General features: G+C 43.7%; 1 protein-coding gene across 1 annotated transcript in view; it reads right to left on the bottom strand.

Moving 5' to 3' along the window:
- ADAMTSL2 (ADAMTS like 2) overlaps positions 1-21,630 on the bottom strand; it is a 238,272-nt gene that overhangs the window by 84,119 nt on the left and 132,523 nt on the right. The window contains exons 12-13 of the mRNA XM_085612518.1: positions 12,887-12,990; positions 689-815 (exon numbers count right to left, since the gene is read on the bottom strand). Coding sequence (XP_085468644.1) covers positions 689-815; positions 12,887-12,990 — 231 coding nt within the window. The remainder of the gene's footprint in view (positions 1-688; positions 816-12,886; positions 12,991-21,630) is intronic.

Below are 21,630 nucleotides of genomic sequence, written 5' to 3'. Positions count from 1 at the left end.
GGGGCAGCTTCTTGCGAGGTACAAACACAGGTAAAAATAAAATAAAAGACAGAGGAATTGTTTTAGATCACCTGGTTGCAGGCACAGGCACAGGCAGGTATGAATGTTGCTTTGAGTAGTCAATGATCAGAAACGTGAACCAGATTTATATATGTTGTATTACTAGTTATAGCTAAATGTATCCAAATTTCTCAACACCAAATAGCCGATTATTACCGTTAGGAGTTTAAACTAACTATATTTCCCTGCTCAATAAAGTTTTCCAAAATGTGCATGGAATAAACTACCAGGCTGGCGGGAAAGAGCTAATGAGACAAACTTAAGACAAAAACTTCAAAATGTGAAAAAGTTGTATCAGAGGAGACAGTACACTTGCCAAATAAAAGTTCTTATAACAAAACGTTGAGAGATGCTTAGCGAGAGGGCAATGAGTAAGAATATGCCGCAGTTTACACAACCAATAATTGGAATTAGACAATTTGGCATTTATGATGTGCAGAAATGACAAAATCCTCTATTTGAATTAGCAAAAAAATTGTTCGCTCTAGCATTCTTGAAAATGAAAACAGAGCATTTTTGAAGCGGAGCGCAGGTGGTGGCTTCAGCTGGAATGCAGTCTCAGCAGTGTCTGGACTGCAGCCCTCGGGCCTCTAGAGGCGAGTTTGTAAAATGGCCGCCGCGTGTGTACCTTGGCTGACATTCCCTCCCAGCGCAGAACTCGTGGACTGGCTCAGGACGGGTGAGAGCATCGCACTGTGAGTCGTCCACTTCGATGCCGTCGTATCGAACACACATGGCGTAGGTTGACATCACACCTAAGGAAAGGGAGTCAAAGGGGGTAAGAAACAATAGTGGGGCAAGGAGACAGAAAGCGACAGTGATGAAGACATACACAAAGTTGAATGATTTTGTTAGAGTCGGATTTCTTTACTTTGTTGGACAACATCCAAAACATCTGGACATTTAATATACGATGTTTTGTATTACTTTTCGTTTTGGCAAGAGAGAACTGCAGGTCATAACAAGAAATAACCATGGAACATATTCTAATCCTATGAAAAGTGTTACATCCTTTGCCCATATGGCCTGCACTTTAAAACTGGATATTCAAGTGTAAATTCCTAAGAAGTCATATCTGTTCATATGTGTACATTGCTCCTGTAACTTCCCACATAATGTTGAATCTTGGCATTACCTGTTACAGAGATGGTTAGTAAGTGTTAGGCGGAATTTTGTTTTGCAAGGTATGAAAGAGGCAATAACTTTGTCGAATAAATATTAACAATGACATTATATTTTTTTCTTTTGAGTAAAAAAAAATATTTTAAGTGAAAAAGACATAGAAAATATTGGCATGGGAAACTAAATGTATGCATATATGTATGTAAATATGAATTTGCAGAAGGATCTTTTCTATTTCAGTTATTGGAGCCGTTTTACAGGAATCATAAGAATCACAATTTAGGTGAAAATGGTTTCTGCACCTGAATTGGCATTCTGTGTATAGTAGTAATTAAAGAGCGTGAACGTTTCTTCCCTGTAAGGATTACCTGGCAGAATTCATGCATGTAAAAAAACACAAATATTCCAAGTCTCAAACCCATAAAACATGGGAATTGTGCTGCAGAACTGTGTGATCCAGTTCTTGAAATGGAAAAATAGAAGTGCAAGTACTCTGTAGTAGAGTACCTGCTTGTTTCTGAGAAGTGCCGGTACTCTCCAATTAAAAGTATAGCATTTCTCTTGAGAAGTGCCGGTACTCTCCCTCCCAAAATAAAAAAGTGCCAGTACTCAGTACCGGACAGTATAAGCCCATTAAAAAAAAAAAATGGTGTGATCCTCATTCGGAAGTGCAGCAATTGAAATGATACAGAAATAAGGCACTTTGCTAAAACCAAAGCCAGTGCGATCAGTAATCTCAGGTGCGGTATTACCACATCTGTTTAGAGTAGGAGAGGAAATTAGATTTTAAGGTCTTGATTAGGATTGCCATGGATTAATGCATGATATTTCCCTGTCCTGGAATTACTGTTCCTATGCCCATCAAAATGAATTGACCTGTCATAATGATTGTTTAAGTGTTTCCATCGTCAAGTTAATATCTTACAGCTGCTCACAGAAGACTATTTTCTAACATACCTTATTGCAATATAATGGAGTCAGGGTAAAATTGTAAGGAAAGTGGCTGTTAGATCTATTCTACACTGTGAGTATCTATAATCAACCTAAAAAGCACATTTTATGCAAGATAACAAACACACCCAAACCTCCAACCATGTAACACAACCCTTATTTCTATAGATGTGGCAAGTTACAAGACAAGTGTCTGACTGTATGCTGTGAAATTCTGGGAGGCCACGTGGTCCCACTGCAGCCCCGGGGTACCGCCACCTCCCCGGGGCTATATTTCAATAAGATGTGGGGGGGGGCTCTGGGCCCTCCCATGCAGCCCCGGGGACCACCACTTCCCCAGGGCTGGTATACTAAAATGAGGGAAGGCACGCGCCCATCTGCTGCCCCAGGGGGCCACCACCTTCCCCGGGCTATTTTCCAAATGTGAGAGGGCTGCGAGGCCCCACTTCTTCTTCATTTAATAAAAAAGATGTAATAATGGGTCAGGTCCCGGAGGATGGGGTTCCCAGGGCCCAAAAGAGTCACGGGAAGGGGTGCCACATATCCCCCTTCCTCAAACAAAAAGAAATCTGAAGTCAGCAACTCGCCAGATGCCCTGTCCCCTTTCTCCACTACTCTGCAAACGCACCTCCAGATGTGCTCTTCGTTGGGGGATGATGTCCCCTTCACTGCTGAGGGTGCTTAGGGGTGCACTAGCCTACCTTTACCTCTAGTAAGCCCCACACAGTGGGATTGCTGAGAGGTGGTCTCTGGCCATGCCCCTTTCTCCACCACTCTGCAAACGTGCCTCCAGCGTACTGCTGGTGGGGAGATTAGGTCCCTTTGCCTCCTGAGGGTCTAAGGACCAAAGTGGACTTAATCATCCAAGCAGCAGTGAGCCAGGTGGCACGTTTGCAGAGTGGTGGAGTAAGGACGTGTGGCCTCTGACCACCTCTCAGCAATCAGGCTGTGTGGGACATACTGGAGGTAACAGGAGGGCTAGTTGGCTCCCAAGGACCCTCAAGAGCCAAGGGGTTTTAACCCCCCAAATAGTGGTGCGCCAGGAGGCACGTTTGCAGAGTGGTGGAGAAAGGGGGCCTGTCCTGCTATCAGATCCAGTTGTATGAGACTTGGGTAGTTGGCCCCTATGGATGCCCTTGGGGGCCAACTACCCCTCCTGTTACCTCCAGTAAGTCCCACACAACAGGATTGCTGAGAAGTTGTCAGAGGCCACGCCCCCTTTCTCCATCACTCTGCAAACGTGCCTTCTGGTGCACCACTAGTTGGGGGATAAAGTTCCCTTTCTTCCAGAGGGACCTTGGGGGCCAAGAAGCCCTCCTGGGAGCTCCTGTAAGGCCTACACAGCGGAATTCCTAAGAACTGGTCAAAGGCCCAGACCCCTTTCTCCACCACTCAGCAAAAGTGATTGCTAGTTAAAAAAACCTCGAAAATTCACAAAAAACCCAAAGGTTACAGGGATGTTATAGATAGGTATTAGCATTTAAAAAACCATAGAAATTCACTGAAAGAACCGAAGGTTACAAGGATGTTATAGTTAGCAAATAGAATTAAAAAAACAAAGGTTACAGGGACGTTATAGTTAGGATCAGATTTTACTCATTCAAAACCAGAGAAATTCAGCTGTTATAGTTACCTGAGTTAACTATAACTCGCACCCCCACAATGCCCTGCCTCTGACCTCACATATTACATCACTCATGACATGGCCAGTGACATCACTGATGACTTCTCAAATGACATCACTGATGACATTTGCAGGCCCAACTTCAGTTTTTGTGTTGCCAGGGACTCTGGTAAGATGGGGGGCTGGGGGCAGTGGTTAGTATGGACAGGGAGACCAACACACCCCCCAAGGGACTCATAAATAAAGATGCACTGACCTACCCCTGGAGTATTTGCTAAAACTCGAGCAGAGTGCTACACTCTAGCTCGCTTGTTTTTCTTATGTTAAAAAGGCAGATCTTTAAGGCAGGATATCCCTGGCCCCATGGAGTTGATTTATCCATGGCTTGTTTTGCTCCTGGTGGCTAGCCCTAGTCTTCAGGACAGTTTTCTTCAGACTTCCCGCCCTCTGTAGAGAGATGTTTTTTTTTTAGAGCTTGGTGCGCCAAACTAGTCTTCTACTTGGCTCTTGGTGAGCAGCGTCTGCTGGTGCTTCTGCATCTCCTCTGCCACCAGCGAACAATACAACCTGCATGCTGGACTCCCCAGGCCCTAGAGCCTTCTGGTGTCTTAAGGGTGCCCGGGTGGCAGTGGAGTCCAGGGCCAGTCCATAGAAGTACCAGTGGAACCATTCAGGCTCACTACAGCAGGTCCTCTCTCCCGAACTGGTCCTCAGAGGGCATAAGAGGGCAAACTCTGGCGTGATCCTAGTTCTGGAAGTCAGCTGGAGTCAAAGTCCTAGGTCCATACTTGGAGGTCATCAAGTGGCTTCTCCTTTCAGCTGGCATCCATTTGCCATTGTTGTTCCCTGGTCCAGGGTCTTCTCAACAGTCGTACCCTTGTGCAGGACTTATAGATGGGGTAAGTTACTTTCAGTCTATACCTTATCTCCACTTCTACCACACAATTATTTCCGAAGAAACATTATTAATAATATGAAAATTATACTGGTATGTGATTTATGTATCATATTTCCTCAGTTGTGGAACACCCTCCCTTTGGCCCTACGGTCCTCTACCAATCTGCTTCACTTTAGGAAGAGCCTGAAGACCTGGCTTTTTAACCTTTAGTATCTTTGTTATTTCCGTTTCAGTTGCTCGCTGTATGGTGTTATGTTTTTATCCTGAGCTGCCTTGATAAAGCGCCGGGACACTCCTTTGGAGTAGCCGTGCGCTATAAAAATAAATGTATAACATAACATACCATAACATAACAAAACATAACATGTAGACTGGCTAGACGTAACTTGTACTATGTCGGTGTTTTAGGCGCAATTACCAGAACTTGAATACTGTACTTGACTAGTTCATGCATGGATAAAGAAATGTAAGCATGTTACTACAATAAGGGATTGATTATGCTTGTAATAAAACTGTAGACCAAGAATTGAACATAGAATACAAAGTACTCTTTGTACACTTATTGACCTTGCATTTTGAAGGCATGAGCCTTTGGCATAATTGATATATATTTCATCAATCAAACGCCTACATAACACCAGGCGGGGATACTTAAAATCTATAGTTAATTTAAAATACACACATTTAATATATGAAATAAGACTTCTTAGCCCTCCTTATAGATTATAACATCCACCTTGTTAGAATGTGTAATTTGCAAGACACCTGCTTAGTCTAAAGTTGAAACTCTTGACTATATTCCTTACTAATAATGCTTGACTATTTTTACTCCCTATGCTTATAATGCAGTAGCTTCAGATTGAACATAGAAGATACTGAATATAGATGACTTGTATGACCTCTTACTTCCTGACAGAATATAAGGTGTGTTCCTACTTAAATATAAAGCTAATGGAATGGGCTGTTTATTCAACACTTTCAGATTACTAACTGCATGAAATGTGTGACCCTCCCTAAATACTAAGCTTCAGTGCTGTGCTCCTTGATATGCACCATGGTTTTAATGCATCTTTAAAAATAATGGTATTCTTTAAAAATGATCTTATGTTTTCAAAGTAAACGAGAACATAAAAATCACATTTTAATTATCTGCTTTATTTGTTACACTCAACTGTCAGGAACATCTCTACGTGGAGGATGTCCGCTCACAAACTTTGGTATTTTGTCACTACTTTGAACACACAGGTTGTTGTTATTGTTGTACCCCTCATTTGGGTGACACACTAATGTATTAGGTTAAATACCTATTTGCCCAGAGGACCACTCTCTTTTAGTATGATTGTACATATGTTCTAGACCTGAGGCAGTCAAGGCGAAACGATGCCTGACGAAACAGTGTTGACTAGATTAGATTGATTGAAGCAAAGGCTAGATCGGTTGGATTGAAGAAGAAGAAATAGAATTACTTTGCCCAAACACAGGAGGAATTTATCATTGTGCTTTGGTGTGCTTGCAGGAACTGTCCTCCTATAAAACGAACAGTGCACCATAAACAGTGAATCCGCCAAAATTTGGTGATCTGCATTACATAATTAACTGTGCAGACTGCATTCTCTGGCAAAACCCCAGGCCCCAACAGACCGCCTGCGAACACAGAGGGACCCGGGAAAGGTGTGCATGACTCAAACTCTGCAAGTAGCACGTGTCCCAGCCACAAAACAGAGACGGCAAACCAAACAGGATAGCCCGCTAGTGCAGGGCTGAAAAAACACAGAGGGGCCTGCTACCGCCAGAGCCCGCTAGAGCAGGACTGCAAGAAAGAGAACAGAGCGAGGTCTGAGAGCCACAAGATGGGGGGGGGGACCCAGGGCATGAGCCCGCTCATGCAGGGCCTCTTCCCCAGGGCGCCCCCACTTACCAGATACTTCCACACGCTCTGTAGAATCTGCAGCGCAGAATAAAACAAACAGGAAGTGAGGTGGGTCGACCCACCCTTATACTGGGTCTGGGGTGATGGTGGTTGGCCATGTTGGGGAGGGATGGGAGGCATGGGATGCTAATTTGCTTTGGAGGGTTCTGGTGTGGAGCTAAAGCTCACTTCGTAACTCTGGTGGCGAGGAAGACTTACGAGGAGATAATGTGGCACCGCAAACATTCAGTGAAGTATTTCATTTATTAGAATTTGGTAATTTATTTTTTTTCATTTGAGAAATGCAGCAAAATATTGAGCAAGACCACTGACTCATTGTCAGTGAAATTGCTCTCCCTCCCTCGCAGCTCCACCATTAAGTGAGGCCTTCCACCTAGCCCCTGCACTCTCGAGTGTTGGTGTTCGAGGCCCTCCTCCATCCGCAGGTTTCACCTGCGCCTCATCCCTGGTGGTCCAGTGGACCTCTGTCTCCATTCTCTTGCTCCACTTTTTCTCTCCTTTTTCCCTCGTTTTTCCCCCTCACTTTTATCTCCCCCTTCACTCTCCTTCTGGGTCTTTCCTCCATTTTCTGTCATTTTGCCCTCATTTCAAGCTCCCCCCTTCACTCTCCTTCTGTGTCTTTCCTCCGTTTTTCACTCATTTTTTACCCTCATCTCAATCTCCCCCTTTCACTCTCCTGTGTCCTCTGTGTCTTTCCTCCACTCTTTCTTGCACTTTTTCTGTTGTTTTCCCCTCATTTCAAGCTCCCCCTTCACTCTCCTTCTGTGTCTTTCCTCCATTTTTCACTCATTTTTTACCCTCATCTCAATCTCCCCCTTTCACTCTCCTGTGTCCTCTGTGTCTTTTGCTGCCTTATTTGCACTTTTCTCTCTCTTTTTGCCTTTTTCCTTTTGCCTTTTTCAGCCTGTTTTTCCCCACCGCTGCTGCCCCCGCAGCCCCTCCCCCCAGCATGACCAGTGCGACCGGCCCAATCCAGCTCCCCTCCCCGCTCCTGCCTCCCAGCTGTCCAGCCCTCCCCGACCCCTACTTAATGGCAGCCAAAGGCAAGCTCGTCTGCGCCCGTCTACGACCAGCGCCAGGAACCCTGGATCTCTGCACCGCCAACGCTATGACCCAGCGGCACTCCACGCTCTCAACCCAGGCTGCTACAACAACAACTGCAAGCTAGCATCACCAGCCGACACCCACGGACCCTTCAGCTGTCACCGCTGCCGGCACACCTGCAGCACCGCCAAGACCACTGACCCAGCACAATCCGCCTGCAAGAACACAACCAAACCGAAGACCCTGCAATGCATCCTCCTCAACGTCCGATCCCCCCACAAACATGCCACTGAAATCTGGGACCTCCTCGACAGCACTACACCGGACGTAGCATTCTTTATCGAAACCTGGACCGACACCACCTCAGGACCGGACATCACCATTGCCATTCCCCAAGGATACAAGATCGCCAGGAAAGACCGCCCCACCCGCCCGGGAGGAGGAAACGCCATTGTCCACAAATCCACCCTCCGCCTGAGAACACTCCCCGACGAGCCCACAGACCTGATGGAACACCTTCACTTCAAGATACTGGCCAGCCCTACCTCCACCCTCCAAGGAAACCTCATCTACCGACCCCCTGGACCCCGCTGAATTTTCGCCAACTCCATCACGGACATCATCTCCCCGCATGCCATCGCGTCCACCAACTACACCCTACTGGGAGACCTCAACTTCCACCTCGACAACCAACTGGACCCCAGCACAATCCCTCCTGGACAACCTCCACAACATTGGACTCTGCCAGATCGTGACCAAACCCACGCACTCAGCAGGACACACCCTCGACCCCCTCTTCACAACAGGAAACTCCATCACCTTCAGCCACAACACCGAACTCCCATGGACTGACCCTCAAAGCGTCCACTTCACCTTCAGAACACCCACCATCCACAGACACAAGCACCTGCTCCCACGAAGAAACTGGACCAGAATCACCGACGACCAGCTAACCTCATCACTCAGCAACTCCACCCCAACCATACCGGAAAACGACGATGCCAACACCGCAGCCCGAACCATGCACAGATGAATCTCCGACAGCGCCAACACCATAGCCCCCCTCAAGAATAACAACAACACCCACGGCAAGAAAGCTAGATGGTTCACCACCGAACTTCAAGAGTCCAGACGCACTTGCCGCTTCCTCGATTCAAGACATAATCTTCACCCATGCACACAACAGTAAAGAACTCTTCAACATCATCACGGAGTTAACCCAACCCACCAGCGAGTCCACCGACATCCCTCCCTCACAAGACATCTGCGACAAACTCAGCACCTTTTTCCACAACAAAATCAAGAGCATCTACGACAACTTCAACGAAGACAACCAACACACTGAACCCTCACCAACCACCCCCGAAACCCTGAGGCCAGCGATCGACAACTGGACAGCCCTCACCACTGAAGACACAATGAAGACGATTAAGTCAATCCACTCTGGGGCCCGCACAACATTTTCAACAGAGCCGCCGAGACTATCGCACCCATGCTCTGCTACACCATCAAGCGCTCCCTGGCAACCGCCTCATTCCCCGACGACTGGAAACACGCTGATATCAACCCCCTCCTGAAGAAACCCTCGGCGGACCCCACTGACCTCAAAAACTACAGACCCATCTCCCTGCTCCCGTTCCCAGCGAAAGTCATCGAGAAAGCCATCAACAGCCAACTCGCCACATTCATCGAAGAGCACAACATCCTCGACTCCTCCCAATCCGGCTTCAGAAAAAACCATGGTACGGAAACCGCCCTCCTCGCCGCAACAGATGACATCCGTACCTTACTGGACAAAGGAGAAACAGCAGCCCTCCTCCTCCTCGACCTCTCAGCGGTGTTTGACACAGTCTCTCACCGCAATACGCAGTGTCCATGATGCAGGTATCCAAGACAAGGCCCTCGACTGGATCCACTCCTTCCTCTCCGGCAGAATGCAGAGGGTCAGACTTCCCCCTTTCCTCTCGGACCCTACACCTACCACCTGCGGAGTCCCCCAGGGGTCCTCCCTCAGCCCTATGCTCTTCAACATCTACATCTAGCAAACAACAGGGTTATACCCAATTGACCCTTTCTGTGCCTGGGTATGGAACAATTATAAAGCAAACAAACGTGGTAGAAAGGAATAGATAGGCAAATTACTTTTGCATAGAGCACACTTAGTTACTCTATTTCTAGTTTATTAATCTAGAATGAATTTTTTCAAATTATTTAAACATTTCTGCATCAACAATGACATCGGATCAAGAAGAGAGTAACAACTTAAAAAACACACAAATGTACACATAAATTATACATATACAAATTATTGACATACAGAAAACCAGACACCTTCTACAAACAAATTAACCCCTAAAAATACAAATGATTTCTACTCGTGTCCTCCAAATGATTTTAGGACGGACCACTATGAGGTAGTCCTGGAAATGCGCTGCGACTTAATCAATTATTGTCGGGCCTTCCCAGCGCACTTGGCAAAGAGTTTCCAAATAATATTTAATTTCTGGGACTCCTCCTCAAACAACATCTACATGGCTCTGCTCGCCCCCATCGTCAGAACCTACGGACTCAACATTGTGTCATACACAGACGACACCCAACTCATCCTCTCACTATCCAACGAATCCAACACCGCCAGACACAACTTTTGAGAAGGCATGGAAGCCATCGCCAAATGTATGAAAAACAGCTGCCTACAACTAAACACCAACAAAACGGAAGTATTCATCATGGGCCCAAAGCCAGACGCCTGAAATGACACCTGGTGGCCCCCTGCCCTCGGACGCCTGCCCACCCCCCACAGACCACGCACGCAACCTGGTAATCATCCTGGACTCAGAGCTCAAAGTGGACTGCCAGATCAACTCCATCTCATCCTCCTGCTTCCACACCCTCCACCCTACGTAAGACCTTCAAATGGATCCCTCTCAAACACAGAAAGACCGTCATTCACGCCCTGGTCACCAGCAGGCTTGACTACGGCAACGCACTCTATGCCGGAATAACCAAAAACCTCACCCGCAAGCTACAGAACATCCAAAACGCCGCCGCAAGACTGGTCCTCAAGCTGCCAAGACACTGCCACATCTCCCATCACCTGCGCACACTCCACTGGCTCGCCATCAAAGCTAAAGTCAACTTCAAGATACTAACCCACGCTCACAAGGTCCTCCACGACACCGGACCAGCATACCTGAATAGCCGACTCAAATTCCACGCACCACAAAGGACCCTACGATCAGCCCAGCTCTCCTACGCCGTGGTCCCCCGCACCAGAAAGACCAGATTGGGAGGCCGCTCCTTCTCCTTCCGCGCGGCCAGAGCCTGGAACGACCTTCCGGTCCACCTCAGACTGATAACATCGCTCCCCATCTTCGCAAGAAACCTCAAAACCTGGCTCTTCGACAGACCCCCTCCTTGATGGACTGGAACCTGCGAAACCCCCCCACACACACCCGCTAGCGCCTTGAGACCCATACGGGTGAGTAGTCCCGCTTAACAAACACCCGATTTGATTTGATTTGAGCAAATGTGCAAACAAAAAAATGAAAATATCACCTAATTTTTTTATTATATCTTCAGACTGCAAGAAGATATTAATATATTGTTTGTACCGATACATAGCCCTTAACGTGCCAACAACGATTAGTTTGTATAAATGCACAAAGAGACCAAAGAGGTACATGTGTTCTAACAATCTAACAACGAAGTTTTGAAAAAAGCTCCTTGACAGAGGCTTATATTAATACTTTTCAGAATATCTAAAATGACAGTGTGGAGCATGAATAGACCAGAGTCTCAACATCAATAAAGTAAACTGGTTCAATTATATTATTTTCCTGTAAGGCCTGTTCCATGGCAGGTCCAAGAGAAATAATCCAGCAGCTACATTTGGAAGAAAAAAGATGCACTTGTGCATGACAAAACAAAAGTTATGATGAGAAAGTAAATTCATTTGACATTGGGTCTTTAACAAGGTCAGTTTCACCTTATTTTTAAGAACAATTGTTTGGCAAACATGCAGAGCCATAAAGGGCGTTTTGTTTAAGATTTTAGCCCTTCCAAAGTGAGATAAGTGCTGTTGATGTTTTTGGCGAACTTGAAAATGGCATCTTCTGCATCCTTGCAATAACTAAGATACTACTTTCAAGCATGAACACCCCCAGGTAAAATTACAGGTTGAAGGACGGGGTGAGCTTAGTGATTTGTTTCTCCCTCTTCCCCAATTTATGGGGGTCATTAGTATGGGTGCGGACTTTGTCTGCCCGCTATACCCCCGGGAAACGGGACCACCCGCAATACTTGCGGCGGTCCCGCACATACAATTAGGATGCGCCCGCCACACTGGCAGGCGCATCCTGCATTTGTAACATTGCGGCAGGCGGTGCTGAAAACACCGCCCGCCGCAATGCCACAAAAGCAAGTTGTGCCTTTCAATGCACAACGTGACAGGCACTGCACGGTGCCTGCCAGGTTGTACATTGAAATGCAGGCCATGTGCACCCCACACCCCACAGAATTCCTGGGGGCCCGCTACGGGCCCCCAATGTCGAAGACCGCATGCCTTTCCGTGGCGGCGTTGCCGCCACGGAAAGGCATGTCTCTGCCTGCATACTAATATGGATGGCGGTGTCTACCAGACACAGCCACCATATTAACCATACTAACAGCCGGCGGACGGTCTTTCCGTCCGCCGGGGTCCCCCGCCATAGGAATATGGCGGGGGGGAATTGGCATGCGGGTGGGCACAAATGTCGGGCGGATCGCCACTGCCATGCGGGCGGTGGCGATCCGTCCGACATGCTAATGGGCCCCTATGTTTGGAAGTTCGGTGGGGTAGAGGAGGTAAGTGTTGCAGATATTGAAACAATGGCAACATACATCAGGTTATGCTTCCAAATTTTCCGGAAAATCAAAAAATAATTATCTCATCTTTTGCAGGATAGAAAAATAAGCAAATGACTTGTGCTGGTGGCATGGGTAGGGTAGGGTAGGAAGCTATCATAGAGTCCCACCCCAGGGGGGAAAAAGTATCAGACTGCAACTTATACAGCCCTGTTGTTTGGGCAATGAAGCACCAAAGCAGCAACATATCTATTTACTAGGGCCCTAGAAATCGTTGAAGCAGAGCTGTGTGGAATCTGTAACTTCATCATTATTTTGTTTTTAAAAAGGTTAAAAGGAGGAGGCGCTACCACTTGAAACAACCATCAAGGGGCCTTTGCAACAGGGAAATATTGCGTTATCATGAACTGACCTGCTGTGCAGGTAGAACTGCAGGGCTCATGTGAAGACAGCTTCCATCTATACATATCAGCAGGACTGACCCCTTGACCTTTCCTCAGCAGCTTCAGTCGGTTTCTGCCAAGAAGTGAACACGAGTGTTATGGATGGAGCTGAGGCACTTCCATTTATTCACACAATACATAGAAACTTAGATTTGTTTTACTTTAATTTTTGTTTCATGTGTTATTTATTTATTTATTTTAAAACATACCTGTCCTGATCCCCAAGTAGAATCCCCAGCATGGTTAGAAGCAGAGCTTCCACTGCCTAGAAATAGAGAGAATGGGATAAAAATACCCAAAATAAAGAAACATTTCAGAATATTACAAAAGTTTGCACTTTCTGCTCAAATATGTGATCTAAACAGCAGGTTTGAAAGGTGCAGTATCTCGTTCCTCATGATGTACTAGCCCAACTTTTTAATTACTATATTAGTTGTGTTGCACTACTGTCCCACGCCATCCTGCACAGAAAATCTTCCATTACACACAAAAGTGTCTTGAGGAATGCATTCCATGGGAAACTGCCTGCACAGTGAAACGTTCAGCTATTGCAACGTTGCACCATGTTACTTTGAACCCATTAATCCTACTTTCTATCACTTTAACCACAGTGGTATGACCTGCACAGTTACTTCGACTGTTGCTGCCTAGACATACAATTACTTTAGTGTTTGCATCTGGATTTCCAGTATTACGGTAAGAGAAACAGTAATTTAAAAGAAAAAAAATCAGGCTACTTGATGTAAAATGTGCATTTAAATAAATACATCGACTGTCGGGGTTTTATGTAAGTTTGTGCATCCCTTATAAGATTCAAAAGTTCATAAGATATTAATTACAGAGACTGCGTTCACTTGATATGTATATTAATTCACTGTTAGCATTACAAATTTCCTTTAATTTAAATTATTTTAATGCAATTAGTATTAATATAAGTATATATTTGTGTTTCATTGAATTTAATGCATACGACTATAATTAAGTACTTAAAAGTTGTAATAGTTAGTCCATAATTTTTAAATGTAATATAATCTAATTAATAGTACATTCAACTAGTTACCAGACACTAGGTTTAGGGTCCCTATTTCAGTTACATTCATTTCATTAATATTACAATTAGGCATTTAATAGTTTTAGGGTCCCTACTTAATGTAATCTTTATTGTTAATGCAATTAAAAATGTAACAACTTAGCATGTGTTACATTAATATTATTCTAGAACTTATGGGTTCAACGTAAGAGGTATTGTTATGGTAGGGGTTAAACATAATGGGTCGAAGTGATGGGTTGAAGTAATGGACAGGGATATTGGGCTAAGGTAATGGTAGGTGAAGCTATGGGATATAAGTAACACTAGTCAACATATGGCATGGATTCACTGCAATTACATTTCCTCTTCATACATCTGTCATGGGACTTATATCTGTTCTTAAAAAGCACCTATAGTTGATGATGTCAAGCAACAAAAATGAACATGTAGCCTACTTTACTGGAATATTTATCTTCAAGGAAGAACCAGCACCTCTTGCCTGTTTGTTGTTCTGCTTTCTGAATTTTTAAATGATTTAAATCCAAACATTTAGGAATATTTCACTAAAGGCCAGCTCTATTTCTTCTTTACTCATTCATAATTATGAAACATTCTGGAGCTTCATTAGGCTGGATAAGAAGAGGGTCATTGTGTAGGAATATCATCTTTGCTATAGCTAATGATGAATTGGAGGCCCTTTCCCCAGGTGGCTGGCCTGGGCTACTTTGAGGCAGAAAGAAGCTGGTTCATGCTATATATGATAAGAAACAAAGTTTATTTCCGTAGTCCTACAATGAGGACAGGAAACAACACAAAATTGAGTGGCGTTCTTGACTAAATCCGGGTCCATACTTAAACCTGTCTGAAGAGTTACCGTTAGCCTATTTCAAACCACAGGCTATCAGTAGGTAATTCTGGTAGAACATTACCCTTGTGGAGTGTTTGTAGATGCTGCAGGTTTCAGTGTAGGCGTCCAAGCCTCATTAGTGCATAATTTGAACATCAAAGAAGCTAGTGCAACCAACAAGGTTCTACAAAACTCTGGAAGTCCATATTCCTGCACCATTGACTGTTAGCTCTCTAGATCTCCATTTCAAAATATACAATGAGCTACATTAAGCAGCCATTGACAATTCCACCCTCTCCGTCGTGTATCTGTTTGTAAGACCCTGGGTGAGATTCAGTGGCCTTTATTCCATTATTCTTTGTAGTAAGAACTGTATCAAAGGCAACAACTTTACAAATAAACAAGGCTTATTGTTGACCTGGTTTTATTCTAGGCCAGCCAACAGGACTAAATTATAGCAGTTTTTCTGATATCAGAATCTTTAAATCCAAGAAAGATTCTCAGACCCAAGGATCATCTAGAAGCACAATACATGGTGTAGTCTGTTACATTTGGCTCCTCTTTTGTGATAGTTTCTACTGATGATTGGTGTAAATAAATTCAATTCCTATTTATTGATTACACTGCTACTTAGAGCCACCATAGCCTCAGTTGCACATCTAGCAATTGTTCCAAATATAGATTTTGCCATGGTGAACTTAACTCCAGTATCTCTACAATCTGACATCAAGTGGATCACCAATAGAGAAAAGTAAACATTCACAAAGTGGATCCATGATCCTTCTGATATATTTTCAAATCTTTGAATTGGATTTGAATGTGGGTGTCTTATTGGTATCTCCAGTCACCATTTTAATGGTCAAAACTAGTTCAAGTTAAACTCTAACTAGACTAAGGTCTTGATTGGTGGTCATAGTCCAGCCTAAATATCTCAGAGGGAAACATTGATGGCTACTTCATGAACATTCTGTATCAGAGGCACATGAGCTGAGAACTCGTTTTGCTTTTAACCTCAAATTGCGAGAGTATGTAACAGCCACATAGAGTATAGGGTTTTAAGACATTAGGATTATCCAGTAATTGTATCACTGGAATCACTTGCTGAAGGCAACTAGAATATGAAAGCAGATACAACTAGTGACATCCAAATTCAATTTGAGGTAGCCATTAGAGCTTACCAATTAGTGCATGAGTGTCACTTTGAAAGTTTGAAGGATAGACAGATTTTTTAAAGGAGTGCAACTCATTGCACAAAATACACAAAATCTGAATTTTTGTTTTCCTGAGAAGGTATCTAACCATGATAACTTGGCTTTTTGAATCCTTCTTTGAAGATCATTGATATCTTGTAACTGTAAATTCAGGAAGTGTAGTGGATTTTGTCACACTCATGGCACTTCTAATTTTCCATCCTTGTGGTAGCATTTGCATTGTGGTGTATATTTGCCTTCATTTAATTTAATTTGTTCTTGCTTAATAGTTGATTGTAGGGAGTCAGTGAATACTGCCATTGGTAGGAAACACCACACAATAGATGGTAACTAAATGCAGAGATGCTGACACTGGTGGCAATGCTTCTTGAAATTATGTCTGCAGGTAAACAGAGCTACTTCTCTAGTGAACCTTTTAATTGGGTAAAGTCAGGATATGAAACAGAGTTTGACTTTCTATGGCACCTGATACCCAATTGATCACTACAAGTATTTCATTATAGTGTACGTCCCTACCCTATTCCAGAACATGAAAACAGACTAGGGTTGTCCAACACACCAGTAAAGGAGAGGACAATGATCTTGAGTAAGACTTTCTTGGGAAGGATAATTTAATAGTTTTGAATAATATGTTCTAGGAACTGATGGCATATAAATCAGCATGGATAACATATTGCAAAGCAGAACAATGATCTTGGCTGGGGTTGTATGCTCTCTGGCTGAAAGTACATTGGATTGACTAATGTGTTCTCAAATGGATAGTACTCTTGCCTCGAGGTTGGATTCATTGCAATTCAATTTCCTCTTCACACATCTGTCATGGGACGTAGATCTGCTCTTAAAAAACACCTGCGGTTGATGATGCTTGGGCAAAAAAACTGAAACTGTAGCCTACTTTACTGGAACATTTATTTCCAAGGCCAGGCCAGAGTATTACACTATGATTAGGTAATAGGTTCTGAGAGGGAACAGTAAACTGTGGTTAGCTAACTTGTAGGCAGGGAAAGCATTAGGGACTTGCACCTGATGCACCACATCAAGCTGAGGTTGACCTACATATTCTAGAATATGAAACAGGATTATTCTCCTGGCTTTAGTGCTGAAGCATCATAGGATAACACAGAAAACTGTGTTTCAGGAAAATTAACAGGATGCGCTGCACAGTGGACTTGGCTAACACATTCAATGGCATCACATTACGCAAGGCTTGGATAACACTCAAGAAATTTACAAAATACTACACTTTGACATATTTTAGGACTGCAGAACATACTGGACTAACACATTCTGGGGAAGGACAGCACACTGCACTTGGCTCGTGCTCTTGGACAGGAAAGTGCTTTGGATTTGGCTGATGTTCTAGGATAGGATAGTACGCCGGACTGTTCTATTTCTATTATTTTAGGACAGACACGTCAAATTGGACTAGAGTGATGCGCCAATGCAGTACAATGGACTTAAAAGGTGTTATAGGACAAGACAGTATAAACGTATTTGATGCCCAAGGAGAAGCTCTACAAGCATGCTCTAGTACAGATACTAACTAAGGGTTATTGTAAAGTAAGTACCATGTTAAGGCACCTTGCATTGATGGCAATTTACAGATAACCTACTAGTGTCTCTGTTCTTAACTGAGTCTGTAGAGACAATAATACTACCAGACACATATGCTGTCTGCTTCATGTAACGTCATACAGACATTTAACATACAACAGAATCTGAGTATACTGCACCTTTGCATAATTACAAACAGTCTTGCAATCTGAAACACATTTGAAAAGGTCAAAATTTTAAAGGGACAATGTCGCCTTGTTAAAAGACGCTATGGTCATGCAGGGGTCCATCTGAAATAAGCACAGAATCAAAAACCTCTGCCCCATCTGTTTTCTATACTTATACTACAGTTTAGCATTTCAATTATTTATTAGTTTTTCTGTGAGAGAGATCTGCTTAATTAAGAATGATATCCCCTCTCACGACCCCCCCCCCTTGTAAACACCACACTGAAGACGCTCTTGTCTCTCCAGTAGAGAGTAGAACGTAGTTTTGTCATGGAAGAACACTGTCCCTTTAAAATTTCAGATACACTTAAGTCCTGTGAACCAGCTGCCTCAGGCCTAGCAGAGCGAGGTGGACAGCTGGTGGGATTTCTAGGCAGCAGAAGCTCTGTAAATCATAACACCAACAGAAAAAAAACATAACAGTGTGTTTCTCGCTTAGTCACAGAAAGATATGAAGACATTTCAATGCAGAGCTTCTTCCAAAAAGAGTGGTGTGCCAAAGAAAACCACCCCATCTCTCCAGGTTTTCTGACGCATGCAAACATCTGTCTACTGACCAGAAACAAACATTCCTTTTTTGGACAGGAACTGTGTCAAAATAACTTACAGAGAGGAGAGTGAGGGGGAGAGAGGGAGAGAGTGAGAGAGAGTATGTGTGTGTATATATGTATGACCCACACTTTGAAGACTGACTCGGTCCTCACAGTGTGGATTAACGTTGTCGGAACCTGATAAACATTATCTTTGTGAGGACCGTTCGCATTAGTGTGTTTAGGTACTTTCGAGTGTATCAAATAACGAAAAATTAGATTAGATTTCCCTCGGTCAAGCTTTATAACCTTCCCTACTATCAAAGCACACATGGAGTTAGAATAGTAATTACACACTTCATTGTGTGTGTGTGGTGATTAGGGTGTGTGCTAGGCAAGACAAGCACACATCACAGCCGTCAACTAGACTGTATTACCTTGCAAATTTTTATCTGACAAGTACATCAAACACTCGAGCTTCCTACAGCATTTACCCACATTATATTTAACTGGCCACATCGCGTTATTATCACTGTGTTCTCATTGGAACGTGCAGAATTTTAAGCATTTCTGTTAATCTTCTATTCTCATCATGGCTACTACTTCCAGCATGTCTCAACCGCCACCTTTTCTTTCTGAAGAAGGTGACCCTATTCTTCCTTGGAAAAGATGGAAGAATTTGTTTGACACTTATATTGTAGCGATTGGTGGAGAGAAGTTTTCAGCTGTTAGGAAGCAAGCTATTCTTCTACATAATCTTGGTGTGGAAGGAAGAAATGGTTATGACAGCATGGACATTATACCAGTGGGTGGTGGGGATGGTGAACCTGCTGATGTATTCGAAATGTCCATGACTATGCTAGAGAAATATTTTGGTCCTCGGATAAACGTTGCGTTAGAGCGCCATAAATTTATTACCAGAATACAAGGCCCTTCGGAACGAGTTAAGAGTTATGTTGCTTCTCTTAAAACTTTGGCTCGAACGTGTGAATTTGGTGAACTCACTTATTCTCTCATTAGAGATCAACCTGTAAGATGCACCAACAGCACGCGGGTTCAAGAAAAACTCTTGTCGAAAAATCATTCTTTGTCAGAAGCGATTGCTATTGTAGAAGTTTTAGAGAATACCTCTACCTGGGTGAAAGAAATGAAAAAGGATCGAGAAGAGAAGAAAGAAGTAAAAGAGAATGTTCATGTCTTAAGTGACAATCCTGCCCAAAAAAGCAGTGACAATGTTGCCAAGGTTACCCCCATTGACAAACAAAAGATCTCCAACAAAGATGTACGGCCACGTTACCCCACAAAAACGGTAACTGGTAAGGGAGATCACGATAGTCGTTCTACCATATATAATGGCAACAGTGATAAAGCTTCTGGAGAAGTTTCTAAACCAAAGTGTTTCAGGTGTGGTAGTCCTACACATTATTCCAATTATCCTCATTGTTTTGCCAAAGACTCTATTTGCAACAAGTGTGGCATTAAGGGACATTATGCCAGAGTTTGCAGATCTTCTGTCAAGTCAAGGTATCCGGAGAAGGGTACTGAAACTGTACGAACAATCAGTCTCAACATTGAGGATGATGGAAATGGAATTGACAATGGAAAAGTGCTCATGCCAGAGTGTGACATTTTGGTTGATGGATATAACTTTGTAGTTTTGGCTGATTCTGGCTCGCCTTTCACAATGGTGGGCAACAAGCAATGGGATGAGATTGCTGGCCTTGACAGTATGTCGTTACTACCACCAGATATACATCCAGTAAGTTATGGTGGTACTAAAATAAATGTGTTAGGATATGTAATAGCCAACATCCAATTCAAGGGCAGACAAACGTTAGGTAAGGTTTACATAGCTGAGAGGGGGGATAATCTCCTAGGATGGAGACATCAACGTGATTTGGGCATTATGCTTAATGCCAGCGCTATTGATCCTAGAGACCAAGTTATGTTAGTGGATTTTGCAGAAAGTAGTCAAGTTGTTAATTACTTTGACAAATTTCCAGAAGTTTTTACCGATTCTCTAGGGTGCCTCAAAGGTTTGGAGCACACCATTTTTCTTAAGGATAGGGCTGTACCTTGCGTACATTAAGTCAGAAGAGTGCCGAATATGATGTTGGCACCACTAGAGTCGGAACTCAAAAGACTTCTAGATTTGGGAGTCATTGAAGAGAATGAAGGACCAGAGTGGTTGGCCCCTATTGTTTTAGCCCCCAAGGATGGTGGGACCAGTGTCAGGATGTGTGTGGACTTGAGGGGACTTAATGAGTGGATATGGGTGGATCCCCAGCCTCTACCTAACATTTCGGAATCTCTTAGCATGCTCAAAGGAGCACAAGTCTTTAGTGTACTAGATTTATCTTCTGCTTATCACCAAGTTCCCCTTCACAAAGACTCTAGACATCTTACGTCTTTTGTTACACCTCTGGGAGCTTATCGATTCTTAAGGATGCCTTTTGGTTTAGCATCAGCAGCTGCGGCATGCTTTCAGAGGGTAATGAAGCTAGTCTTAAAGAGAATATTAAATGTCATGTTTTTCCAAGATGACATCTTGGTTTATGTGAAAAATGAGCAAGAACATAATTCCACCCTGACGTGTGTGTTGCTAAGACTAAAGGACAAGGGACTCACCTTGAAAAAACAAAAATGCCGCTTAGGGCTGAAATCAGTTACTTATCTAGGTCAGGTAATCTCCAGTGAAGGTATTCAACCCAAAATGGAACTTGCAGAAAGCATTGTAAAAGCTCCGGCTCCCAAAGATAAAGATCAGGTCAGATCATTTTTAGGTTTAGCTGAATTTTACTCTAAATTTGTGAAAGGGTTTGCTAGTGTGTCTGAGCCCATTAGGGTTTTACTCAAGAAAGGGACACATTTTGCTTGGTCGGAATAGTGTGAGAATGCATTTGCTGTGATTAAAAAAGAGATTGGAAGGTTACCTACTTTGGGGCATTTTGATGTCCACCGTAAGACTATTCTTACCACTGACGCCAGCCTTAAGGGTTTGGGGGCGGTTCTTTCGCAAGTTGTGGATGGGGAAGAGAAGACTGTTGCTTTTGCCTCTAGGGCTCTCAGAGATGCTGAAGTGAATTATTCATGTATAGAGAGAGAAGCTCTGAGTGTGTTTTGGGCTGTACATCATTTTAAATTTTATTTTTGGGGTATACCTTTTCTGGTTACAACGGATCATCGTCCTTTGGTTCAAATACTCTCATGCCATCGTAGTGAACAGTTTACACCCAGGTTGAAACGCTGGAGTGAAGATCTCCAGGAATTTAATTTCCGTGTAAAATACATACCTGGGAACCTGAATAAGTCTG

Source organism: Triturus cristatus, chromosome 1_2 (assembly GCF_964204655.1).
Source record: "Triturus cristatus chromosome 1_2, aTriCri1.1, whole genome shotgun sequence".
NCBI lineage: Eukaryota > Metazoa > Chordata > Amphibia > Caudata > Salamandridae > Triturus > Triturus cristatus.
Note: the sequence above shows the minus strand (reverse complement) of the source record. Positions and strands in the feature narration are given on the sequence as shown.